At 43.4% G+C, this 13317-nt stretch overlaps 1 protein-coding gene across 1 annotated transcript; it reads right to left on the bottom strand.

Annotated features, from left to right (window-relative positions):
- Positions 1 to 1312: 1312 nt before the first annotated feature.
- Positions 1313 to 12733, bottom strand: LOC146268622 (uncharacterized). The gene is given in 7 exon segments (XM_084709473.1): positions 1313 to 1511; positions 4747 to 4793; positions 4975 to 5015; positions 5456 to 5543; positions 5814 to 5903; positions 11248 to 11478; positions 12713 to 12733. Coding segments are annotated over 7 exon segments (717 nt in total).
- Positions 12734 to 13317: the final 584 nt, after the last annotated feature.

Raw genomic sequence — 13317 nt, 5'->3', positions numbered from 1 at the left:
AGAGAGAGAGAGAGAGAGAGTTAGAGAGAGAGAGAAGGAAAGAGAGAGAAACCGGGTTCAGGTGAGCAGGTGTTGTAGGGATTCATGTTTGTTTCCCTTTGTTTCTCTAATATGGGATTGTTACATAATAATATGATAACAATAATTGTATTTGTAATGCACTTTATATTTAGCTAAATCTCAAAGTGCTTTAGTGGTACAATTAAAGCAATATTTTCACGTCCCGATGGTTCTCAGTTGATTCGTAGTCAGCCAGAGCACTTCACAACGCCGTGCTGTGAGATTTCCTGTTTTACAGAAACCTACTTTTCTTCATGTTCCTTCAGAAAAATCTAACAAATCAAATAATTATCATCGTAAATATTTTTATATTTTAAAAGATGCATTTGTTACACTCATTCGCACAATATTCTATAGCACATCTTCTGTTGTCTGAATTGGATTGTGTGTGTGTGTGTGTGCGTGTGTGTGTTAGCTCACAATGGGGTTTGACATGACTCTACCTTTAATACCTTTGTGAAGAACTCATTACTCCAATGACCCCTGGGAAATGTGTTTAATATCTCAAAAATCTCAATTACGACACTTAATTGATATACTTATTTGCTTAATTGGTTTTCTTTTCCACTTTTGCAAAGGCTCTGGAAATACTACTTACTCAATTAAATCGTTGATTTTGTCAATGTGTCGTTATTTTCGAAAAATATAGGAAGAACATTGAATCATGTTCATCGCACCGTTCTTAATGTTCGGTTTGTTGATGAAATTTGTTAAATATAATACATAAGACTTGCCCATTTTTTCCTTGTCTTCTTTAATCTGTATTTCTTCAGGCATACAATCAATTAAGAACATGCTTCTAGTTATTTACTCTAAGTTCTTTAAAAAAATTATGGCCTCAGATTCAATACCTGAGATTTGACTTTGGGTCTGGACAAACATAAAACTTTGCACATCCCTAAACAGGAAGCACACACAAACACAGTTGCTGAATCTTCGCTGAAAGTCACAACCTTACACGTCGAATCACAACCTACGAGAGCGATTTGCATTTCTAAGCTATGCTACAAAAAAACAGAATAACACTCAACACACCCCTGTTGCTAGGTTAAGGAAACAGTTTATAACAATCAGGTGCTGTAAGGTTTGGATGTAAAACGTTCAACAACTAACCCTGGACTCCCCTCTCTCTGTAGCACCAGTGTCTGTGGAACAGTACTCCAGGCCAAGGCCTACTCCACAGTGTTTTATCCTTAGCGTGTAGTTTCACCCACTCCTATTGATTCCTTATTGACCTGAGATGTCCTCGACTTCAACACTCCCTCTCCTCCCTTTCACTAAAACACCCCTCCAACTGCATGGCAAAGAAAGACAGTCTCGTCATTGATTTCTCTCTCTCTCTCTCTTGACGTTGCTCTCTCTCTATTTTTATTCTTCTCTTTGGCTTCTCTCTCTCTGCTCTCCTGACCACGGCTCTGAAAAGGGCTGGATTCTGTGTGTTTCTGATGCTTCTTCACCACAGATAGCAAAGGTGGAGAGGAGCTTTTTGAATACCAGCACAATACTACACACAAAAAGAGGAAATGCAATTGTTCCTTTCATATTGCCAACAATTCTTTTGTTCAAAGTGTTAGTTTGAACACACGTTTGTGTACTGTACAGCGAGTTTGCTGTGAATAAAATATGTTAAAGTACAAGTTCATAAGTATCCCCGGCGTTCAACTTTTCTAACTAATTATATTTTTTTCTTATACCCCTATGGAGGTCTACAGAAACTGGCCCACCCTCTTGGACAACACAAGAGAAATGATCTCGATCTTTCAGAGAGAATAGAAACATAAGACAGAAAGGGTCCTTGGTGGATTGTTATACTTCTGTTTTGTGTAGTTTCTTTTTATATGTTAGTTTGTTTGTTTGTTTGTTGTGCCATTCATTATATTTCTTTTGTTTCTTAGCTTAGTAGTTCGTACAAATGGTTCAGATCCTTCCTTTGATCTCATATAGAAAAAAAAACAAAGGAAGTAAAATTGAATGAAACCCTTGAACAGCGTTTTTATTGTTTTATTATTATTATTATTATTATTTCTTCTAAGCTTGTTAGTTTGGTCTCGGAAATCCTCAAAGGATATGACATACATGGAACAAAGACAATCATGTATATTCGATTTAAACATGAACACGTCTTCACTCAAGATGGCCTGCAAGCGTAATTGTATTAATAATTCCCTATAGAGATATATATTTAAAAGGTGTCCAGTATGTGCTTGCGTCCTGTCACTTCTTAACTCTCAACCGCAACACCAGTATTAACATCCGGTATCTGATCGAGAAACTGGACACACAATTTGAATGGAGGACTTTTATGGACATTATACAGTTCATTGACAAACACGTTAAACATCAAACACACGTTAAATAGTGGCTGCACTGCTGTACTTTATAACTAATCAAATACCATGTTATTCACATAGACCAGGAAACACCTGCAGTTTACACTGCTGTCTTTACTAAGGACTCGACTCCCAGTCCAGGGATATTTATGAAGTGTAAAGGACGTTAATGTCAGTTATTACAGCACCTTATTGGACTGAGATAATATGATTACGATAAGATCAATTAGAGCTAGTGATAATAGTGATTCAGGGCCATTCTCATTTTGATGGCATTTGCGTTCCGTCTGGTAATGTATGTCCTATGGTGATAATTAAGCCCGGTGCTTCTGTGCCTCGCGAGCTGAGAGGATGCCTCACGCGGCGACCTTTAGCGATTAGAATCTCCTGTCTCTCAAGCCGTTTGCTTCAAGTGGCGCTTTTGAAGAAGCCAAAATTGATTTCTCCCCGGTCTTCGCTAATTTTGTGACGTGCGGAATGTTTACAGATATTCAGGGGGATCTAAGCCCTTCTTAATTGGTATCGTCGGAGTTAGGTAGGATACGCGTGAGGAAGGCAGGGAGGAAAGATGGAAACGAGCAACGGTGGAAGGGACGGAATAATTAAATCCAGGCCTGTACTTAATTCTGATGAAGGAGTCTATTAAGACGGCAGTTCTCTATGTAGGCTACTCAGCACCTTCACCATGATCAAGACGCAGCACGCAGCACGCATCACGCACGCTTTCTGACACGATGATAGACCGAGCATTAAACCGGTCAATCATCTCTACAAGGGAGGTTGAAAATAACCATATATTTACACACATCTAGACTCTTATTCAGATGCAGAAGGTAATCCCAGCACTAAGTGGAAGGTTTCACATGACACTGGATAAAAAGCTCCATTATCGTTTTAGATATAAGGTTTTTGAGGCTTTAATCAGCATCCAGTGCGTCACACTAAACTGTGTTGTACTGCTCTTTTAAAAAGTATAAACAGAATTCACAACATTTTAAACTGGGTTTTGGAAAGTCATTTTTAGGACAAAAGTTTGTGTCAAATGGTGTAGCCTAGTATCCCTGAGAAGGGAACTACATTTTTTATAATAAAATGCAACATACTCCAATCAGAAGCCATAAAGGATTTGGTGAGATGGCTTCCAGCACACCATTTCACAATAAGAGTCACGGATCATCCCTGATTTATGAAAATGTCTGTAGGTCCTTTGTCAGTTCCTTGTTTTAATTTCTAAATACGCATCAGTATGTAGAAACTATAATGATGAGATGATGATAAACAACAAAGTTTGATTGACAAACAAAATGCAATTAGTTAGTGTAGATGGACTGTGTGTTTATCTGTGCGTGTGAGAGAGGGAGAGAGAGAGAGATAGAGAGAGAGAGGGGGAGATGGGGAGAGAGAAACAAACCTGTGATCTGGCGGTTCTGATCTGACACTGCAGGACAAGCATGGTTGGGTACGAGACACCACGGCCAGATGGCATCTGCACCCCTCCCCTTAACAGCACTCAACCATGCCAACCTGCCTGATGGAATGATCTGTACGCTGTCATCTTGTCAACAATCCACCACCACATTCTAATTAATTGGGGCCTGTTGTTATTCCACAGAAGTACTTGTTTTTAATCACCACTGTCTGCAATCTAATGGATCCTGAGTTTCACTGGCGCGTACAGTGAGCCTTGCGGAAAACTAATTTTGAAATGAAACTCGAAATGCTCAAGCCTCAAAATTCAAACGTGAAGCTTAAAGGCGGTTTTCTTCTCTGATAATGTGACCAACGGTAACGCAGAGATCCAGGCATGCTGCTCATTCACCTCATTTGACATCGAGAACTGATACAGAAGTGACACACTCACCTACATTACCCACTCTACAACTGCAGGGTTGGAGGGGGGGGGGGGGCATGTGTGTGGGGGGGTTAATGCACCCTCAAAATAATTCTCATCAAAGTTCAATCAATTTTTGCTTCCTTTGCCTGAAGCAGTTTATGAATGTCTTTATCCGAGTTCTGTCTCTGAGGCTCTTGATGAGACAAGAGTCCTACAGGGGATTAAGGCAGAGACTTGGAGGACGTGGAGGGGCAGGGTCGCGAGATACAGGAAATCACTGGGTTTTGTGCGTTGGGAACGGCTGGGAGATTGAGAAGGTCAAACACGGTTGAGAACAACATGCTGTAATCATTCATTAGGATCGGATATGATGCACGTTCATTTGACACTTGGTTGATCTTAACCCACACAGAACCTTGAAGGCCCGTCGTCTGTGGAGTCAGGCATGTGTGGGTTCCGGGGCGAGGGTGTGTTGTTTGAGTGGGAGTGCTTTGTGGGGGTTTTCACAGAGAAACGGTTCACCTTGGCTGGGTCTTTCCCAGCTCCTTCGTGGTCAAAGCCTGGGCAGGCTGGAGGGTGCGTTTGTTGACAGAAAGGTTAGAAGGCCATCTTCTTTTGACCCTAATGAAGGTAAGTTATCTGATGCGGGCGCGTGATGGATGACCACTTAACCCTGAGCGTAGCTCCTGGCTCTCTGGGTCAACTGGGGCCCGCACCTCGCCACTCACACACATTTCAACACTCTCTCTCTTTCTCTCTCTCTCTCTCTCTCTCTCTCTCTCTCTCTCTCTCTCTCACACACACACACAAGAAAGCTAGAAGAATGAGCTTCCACCTAGCCCCTGGTCAGAAGCTAAGGGTAGGGTTAGGGTAATCTACAGCATCCGATGACTAAGTTGGATGACGGACGATTTGGACATGTACAGTACATATGAATAAATAAGTAAATATAATCAACAAATACTGTTATAAAGTCAATCTAAGTCGAAGGTAATAAATCAGCTCAGCCACATAAAATGTACACTTCTTTTAGGGGCACAATTAGAAGACAAACTTTGATGATAAAACAACATGAAACGTTACCTTGAATCTTCACAAACATGTCTGGCCCCATGCCCTGACTGTCTGTTTACACGCGTAGCTTTCAGATGATGGTGATCCTGTCCTATCACATGCTGACACCAATGAGCTGGAATTCTGTTCGCCACACAGTGGAGATGGCCACTCTAACCCCTCTCTCTCTCTCTCTCTCTCTCTTCTCTCTCTCTCTCTCTCTCTCTCTCTCTCTCTCTCTCTCTCTCTCTCTCTCTCTCTCTCTCTCTCTCTCTCTCTTTCCTGTTTCCCTCCCTTCTCAATCCCCCCAAAAAGCAATACAAACCAAAATAATACCTCTGGCGGTCCCCACTGCGTGTGGTGTTGCTAAGGTTACCCACTCAGATGTCTCAAATTACTGGACGTGAGAGAGAGAGAGGGGAACCCACCAATAGGAGGCCTCCGGGTGATTGTGTTGTGTCTGTCCATCGGCCTCTGATGTCACTTCATTTAGATTTACATCAGGTAGTAAATTAGAATAATCACTCAGAGAACACTATAGCCTCGCTTTCTTTCTCTCTCATTTTCTCTCTTTTTCTCTCTTTCTCCTCTCTTTCTCTTTATCTCTATTTCTCCCTCTTCTACTCTCTTTTTCTCCTGCTCTCACTCCTCTCTCTCCCCCCTTTCTCTCTCTCACTCTCCTCTCTCTCCGTCTCAATTTTCTCCTTTTTTTCCATTTGCATTTCTCTCTTTCTGCTCTCTCTCACAGTCATGCCAGGAGCGCTCAAGCTGAAAATATTGCTGTCTAGATATTTGTCCTGGGGGTGATGGAGGAGGGATTGTCATGGGACCCCTCTCCCTGGCCTGACCAGGCCGGCTGGGTCTGATCGTGGCAGCTGGGTGACAGGGTTTTTATCTGACGGAGGATTAGGGTTCAAGACCCCGCTTGTTTTAGTAAAATACCCGGTCCTGATCACGCATGCCCATGCAGCGTCCGTCAGAGACTTGTTTGATTTCTACAACAGTCTACGTTTACCGCGGAGGTGTTGTTTGTTTTCCAGTATTCCATTTTATCACGTTCCCCCCGTATTTCAAAAGTGGGAAAAAATGCCCTCTAGCCCTTTACCCATAACCCCCTGAGAGTCTTCCAATGCTCTGCTTCCATTACACTAAACACAGTATTTAACCTACAAATATCACCATGCAAAACCAGAGATCGCAGCCCACTAGAGGCAGACAATGCTTGCGGAGAATCACACAAATGGTGTAATTGCCACAGAGATATGATGAGAGGTCTTGCAGAATAACAAGTAGATATGTCGGTTTCCCTCAGAAATGTTTTGGTGGTGTATTGGATTTCTGTCACAGTTTTATTCATACCGGCATGAATATATCAACATGTCCTCCAATGTATGAAATATCAAATTACGAAAATGCGATTAGGTCTAAGAATGTTAATGGATGTATATATATTTTTTTTTACAATTTGGATCCATACGAAAATGCATTTAGGCTACGTCTTGACCGACGGGTTAGCTTATAACACGGTCTCATGACAGGGTTTAGACAGAAGTCTTCAGGAACCGAGAAGCCAAAAAACAGGACAAATACGTTTCAAATGAACAGCCATCCCCCTAATAGCAAAGAGCTTTAAGAAACACAATAGAAGCACTTAGCGCCCCAAAATCGTATTATTACGGCGACAAAAGCCTCAATGAAGCCTCCATAGCTATGCTAATTTTGTATGACTGTAACATGCTGAGGTGTCTCCCGCTAGTGTAGCTGAGCAGCGTAGCTACTACTTCAGTGCTGTCCGTCCCGTCAGTGCAGACTGTCAGGCAGAAGTATGGCCAGTTAATTGGCCCATGATGGCAGTGTGGCGCAGTGGAGATGGCCAACGGAGTGTGAGACGGAGAGATGATTATTCTGGTGTGTGGTGATGTAAGGCTGGCCTGTATGTGTGTTTTTGTTAGTGTGTATGTGCGTGTGTGTCGTGTTGGACCTGTGTGTGTGTGTGTGTGTGTGTGCGTGTGTGTGTCTATAGAGACCATTCAGCGCAGCAGGAAAGCAGCAGCATTGGACTTATTAGTCGCTCGTCGCTAGCTGTCAACCAGCACCAAAGTCGTCACTCGATTAAAAAAACGCGCAGACTAAAACTCGGAGCTTCTCGTGCACTGGGTGTCAGATGCGCGCGAGCAATGTGTGTTACTGTGTGTGTTTGTTTGTTCGAACATATTTTCATAGGGAGTCCACTTCATCGGTGTCTCTAAGAGGGAAATCAACGGAAAATAAGGGAATTGGGAAAGACAACTAAGCGACGGAGTAGCCAATAAGAAAAAATGTGCAGGTCTCGGTTTAATAAATCCACCGAAAAAAAGTGTTGAATAAAATGCCCATTAGAGTGGAAATTGAAGCCCTTTGTTGTTAAGTAGCAGTTCTGCCGATATTTCCCTGATGATGGTGGAGATTCTCATGGCTGGAGTTATCCAGATGAGACAAACAAGAATTAAAATGCCATATGTTCCAATCAGGGTACCTCAGTGGTGCTCGAACACTCCTGCAATCATTCCTCTCAATATAAAGACTCACGTATTATTCTCTCAGTTTCACTTGTTTATTTATTTACCATATTTATTCATATTTACATAGATTTAACTCCTAATTCTTCACTTTGGGCTAGATTTTATGATACACGTGTGATTGTGTGTAGAGTCGGGTGTGTGAATTGGAGGGAGGGGAGACTTGAAGAGACCTTTCATTCTGCTTTACTGTTCCACCTTATTGTGTACAACCAGCATATGATTGAAATGACAAATTAAACCACTTATTTTGACTCTTGACTAAAAAGGACCTCTAATTTAAGTTACGACAGCCAAAGAGATCGTTTACATTACTATGCTTCCGCATACAAAAATACTATTCAGAAATAGACCAAATATTCTGTCTTCTCTTTTAGTCAGTGATATCAACATCTTATTTTGTCATGATCTAAAAATGGCCTGGATGAAGGTGTGTCTCTGTAGACAACTATCTGATATGCTGGCAGTTCATAAAAAAACAAAGAAAGTTTATCTTCCATCCACTGTCACAATATAACACTTGCTACTTGGGTCCTGGTCCCTCATGCCCTGTCTGACGCTGGTAATTGTGTGTTTTCAACCTGCCGTATCCGGCTAATTTAACCACAGATTGAAATGAAATAGCCCTGGCCCCCTCACTGGCTAGCAATCAGGAGTCCAATTGGACTGTGTTTTCTCTGCAGACATTAATGATTCCAAAGCTAATACTCATTGTTTGAAGTGACACTGGCGCCCTGGCATTTACTTAACCTTTTGTCTTATGTACAAGGCAGAGTCAATGCTGAATCCCGGCTTAATTAATATCTTTTCTCTTTTCCCTCCTCTGCCAACAGTCTGCCGTGAATATGCAGCCAGTCAGGGGCACACAAAGGCTGTTAGTACAAGGCGAGAGAGAGACAGAGAGAGAGAGTTAGCAACCGAGTACATTGCATTCAGTCAGATACTTTTTCACTTTGTCTTTTTTTTGCATAGGGATTCCACCTAGTTAACTTCCCCTTCAATGTTTACTACTGACAAGATATCAAAGGTATATATTCATCCTATACTTGAAAAATAATCTGAGAAAATGTGTTTTATTGTGTTTGTCTGTCTGTCTGTCTGTCCGTCTGTGTGTCTGTATAAGCAGTGCAGTATTATGACATCCGGGATCAGAAATGAAGACTTGCATCATTAGTGAGATGAACGTTCCAGTCAGTCACACTTCTCTGCGTCATCTGGAGTCAGTCACGTAGACATCGATGTTGATCGTCGCAAATCAGATTCATATTGATCATAATGACATGGACAGAAAATCATCCCTACATGTGTAAACCAAATACACGACATGCAAGACACACCATAGTCACATAGTTTCGCTACCTTAATTTGTCATCACTTTTGGAAGTGTGAACTAAGGTGATTCTTACATTGTATTGTTCTTGCTTTTTCTTGATCCTCACAATGTCAAAATGCTGCTTCTCTAGTGCTACTTCTCTTTGAATGCAGTCTAAACACTCTGTTTACTTCCTGTCCGATAGGAAGTCTCTTTGTTTTTGTATAATTTACCAAACTATTATGGTGCTGGAGGAATGTGGTGTCTGTGACATGAACTGGACATATCTCATAAGTAATGCTCATTACTATCAATCTGGTATAAAATATCCATTGAAAGCCAGCATGGGGAGTGTCAGGGAGACATGCTTAAAGGCAAACACATATTTATTTTATCTGTGAGGTTTGAGAGAGAGAGAGAGAGAGACGTGTTCCTTCCTGGAACCAGCAACACACATTCTTAGAGCAAGCTAGAGAAGGCAAGGTGGAGGTAGAGAGAAAAAGAAAGGAAGAGAGGGGAGAGAGAGAGAGAAGAGAGAGAGAGAGAGAGAGAGGGAGAGAGAGAGAGGGAGAGAGAGAGAGAGAGAGAGAGAGAGAGAGAGGGAGAGAGAGAGAGGGAGAGAGAGAGAGGGGAAGAGAGGGAATTAGCTCAAAGGACCTCTGTCTTAAATCCACTTTTACGACCCTCTCAGTTCAGGCCCCACACTCCTAAATAAGAATCAATGAGTAGTTAAGACTGTGGCCCTGCCAATAACGGGCTGCATAAACTACGAGGCAAACAATGACAGCATTCTGCTGCGTTTCCAACAAACAGTGAATTATAATCCTCCCCTAGTCTCTCACAGCGAGATTTAGTCCTCTCTCTTTTTCATTGCCACTTCATGGCTTGGAAGAACAAACATACCTCTGCCCTTCCGCTCTTGCAGAAAAATAAATAAACCAATTGTAAGTGTGTCTTCGGCTGTGGAGATCCTTCTCTACCTCCTCCTGACACTGCTCACAGACTCACTGGGTGACGCAATTCATTTGTGATGCTGTACTGGAACAAAACAACTGGAATCATGAGGCATAAATGAACAAATGTATCTTATCAGTATAGTGTGACAAGAAATGTAAGTATAAAGGACCAAAAGTCAGGCAGACAGACAGACAGACAGACAGACAGACAGACAGATAGACAAACAGGCAGACAGGCAGAAAGGCAGGCACACAGCCAGACCTGGAACAGTCTCATTTCTATGTGCTGTGAGTGTTTTGTTCTGGGTTGAAAGAGATCAGCCCATGGTCAGTGGGCTCTGTTGGCTGGTCTCCCTCTGGAGGTCTCTCTCTGGAGGTCTCTTTCTGGAGGTCTCTTTCTGGAGGTCTCTCTCTGGAGGTCTCTGTCTGGAGGTCTCTGTCTGGAGGTCTCCCTTTGGAGGTCTCTGTCTGGAGGTCTCTCTCTGGAGGTCTCTTTCTGGAGGTCTCTTTCTGGAGGTCTCTTTCTGAAGGTCTCTGTCTGGAGGTCTCTCTCTGGAGGTCTCCCTCTGGAGGTCTCCCTCTGGAGGTCTCTCTCTGGAGGTGTCTCTCTGGAAGTCTCTGTCTGGAAGTCTCTGTCTGGAGGTCTCTGTCTGGAGGTCTCCCTCTGGAGGTCTCTGTCTGGAGGTCTCTGTCTGGAGGTCTCTTTCTGGAGGTCTCTGTCTGGAGGTCTCTGTCTGGAGGTCTCCCTCTGGAGGTCTCTCTCTGGAGGTCTCCCTCTGGAGGTCTCCCTCTGGAGGTCTCCCTCTGGAGGTCTCTCTCTGGAGGTCTCCCTCTGGAGGTCTCCCTCTGGAGGTCTCTCTCTGGAGGTCTCTCTCTGGAAGTCTCTGTCTGGAGGTCTCTGTCTGGAGGTCTCTGTCTGGAGGTCTCCCTCTGGAGGTCTCTGTCTAGAGGTCTCTGTCTGGAGGTTTCTCTCTGTCGGCTGGTCTCTCTCTGGAGGTCTCTCTAGAGGTATCAGATGAAGTGGTCAGTAGCTGACAGGGAGCAGCGAGGCTGACAGTAGCTAGTGTGGGCTGGAAGGAGGGGGAGGTCAAGGATGTGTGTGTGTGATGCTTCTAACCGGGAGGGCAGATCAGTCCTGCGCTACAGAGCATGGCAGGAACAAAGCCACAGGGACACCGAGAGACATCTCTCTCTGTCTCCTTCTCTGTCTCTTTCACTCTCTCTCTCTCTCTCTCTCTCTCTCTCTCTCTCTCTCTCTCTCTCTCTCTCTCTCTCTCTCTGTCTCTCTCTCACTCTCTTTCTCCCTCCCTCCCTTTACTCCTCTTCCTCCATCCCACCAAAACAGACCCCAGTCTGTGACAGCAGTCCCCTTCACCTACAGACTGAACCCGTGACACATTCACCGCCATAGTGTATATCTGGGGCCCTACGTAGGAGAGATTACAGGAGGAGAGATAATGAGGAGGGCAGGGGTCTTCCTGCTGTGTCTGTCAGCCTAGCCTTCTCAGGATCCTGTAAGCTGTCCCTCGGTGCCGTTCCAATACCCACCGCTGCGAAGGTAATTTTAGACGAAAAATGTCTTCCGCATTCTCCTAAGCTGTGATTCCTGCGCGTGTATGCGGAGTCACGTTCCCTCGTGCCTCGTCCCGTGCTTGCATACATTGGGGCGCCGCGGCAATTAATTGTTCAGGGTTTTAGTCCTAAAGCTCGTTGGTTGACCAAAGCTGGGGAAAGGTTTTGTTCTCACCATTGGTATCTAAATTAAATTGTCTTTATCTCTTGTGGAAAAAAAGGGAAACGGGTGTAGAAAAATTAATTTGTCAGATCAAAAAAAGAAAGAAAGAAAGAAAAAAAAAATCAACACATCAAACAAACTTCGTCTTCAGACAGGGTGTACTGAGCCCGGCCTCCCCTTTTTTTCTTTAATTAAGAAAGCATTCTATTATTAAACTAGATGAAAAGGAAACATCAATTCAAACAGCACAGTCATATTGGACTACTACTAATCTTTTGGTAATTATTTTTTAATTGAATCTTTTGAACACAAAAGCCGAGAGCAGATGCTTGCATTATTCCAGGCCCCCATCGCACACCAAGTCATGTATGCTAGATGATGGTCTGCCATGTTCAAGCAAACGAAAGAGGGAAGTTGAAGAAGAGAGAGAAAGAGAGAAGGGTTAAAAGAGGGGGGGATAGAAACTCAGGGAGTGGAGCTCTGGACGCAGAGACACTAACTCCAGCGTGGAAAGAGCAGCTCAGCACACAAACTTCCTTGAATGCTTGCATTTGCTTGTCACACACACACACACACACACAGAGAGTGGTGTCAGGATTATGCCTATAGGTAAGTAAGTTGTAAACGCAGAGGTCAAGCAGTTTAAATTGAAACACAGATTTGTCCCCTTTTCACTTCTCTTTACCCTTTCTTATCCCTCCTTACAACCTAGCAACCGTCTGGACGAACAGGGCCTGTGAGCATCAACATCTGTGGATTGCTGATTCGCTGAAGTACATAATGATTCATCTCAAAGGTACGAGTGCTTAAAAGAAGTCTATTAGTTGAACCTGATGTAAACTTGTAAGGATTTGAGGAGAGGAAAACAGCTCACCTCTCCAGTGGGAAAACACATTCCCCCTTCCATTTGATACGCTTCATAAGTGAGAATTTCTGAAGTGAGTTCTGAGATGCCTCAGGGTACTTAAGATATGTTGGAGAGATGCTAAGAAGGACTTAAGGACCGACAAATAGGTCTGACCAGCTATAAAGAGGTGTCTCTAACTGTGCGCTATGCAACAGCACATGGTTCCTAATCATGTAAAATACCCGCCAGACTTTGCCAAAGCAAGCTAAATCACATTACTCCTGCATTATACGTGTGTTTGACTGTAAGGTGGTACAGAGTAGAATGGTTTTATGAAGTGGGGGCTCACTAAACTTTTCGTAGTGTGAAGCCAGGCATGCAGGAAGCACACTGGCACGCCAAAGCACACACAACCACACATACACAGCCCCAAGCACACACACACACACACACACACACACACTCTCACACACACCATTTCCCCTTTCAGTGTTAAGGTAGACCTAATAAGTACAACAACTACAAAACCATCTGAATCCATCAACAGTTCTGGTGCTTTCTGTTGTGGCTTCACCATCAGAGTCATACATGTTCCTCCTGACACCAGGCTGCTATTGGCTAGCTCAGGAAAA

Source organism: Hypomesus nipponensis, chromosome 11 (genome assembly GCF_054491055.1).
Source record: "Hypomesus nipponensis isolate SF chromosome 11, ASM5449105v1, whole genome shotgun sequence".
In the NCBI taxonomy this organism is placed as follows: Eukaryota; Metazoa; Chordata; class Actinopteri; order Osmeriformes; family Osmeridae; genus Hypomesus; species Hypomesus nipponensis.
The sequence above is the reverse complement of the archived record's forward strand: the minus strand, read 5'-3'. Positions and strand labels throughout refer to the sequence as shown.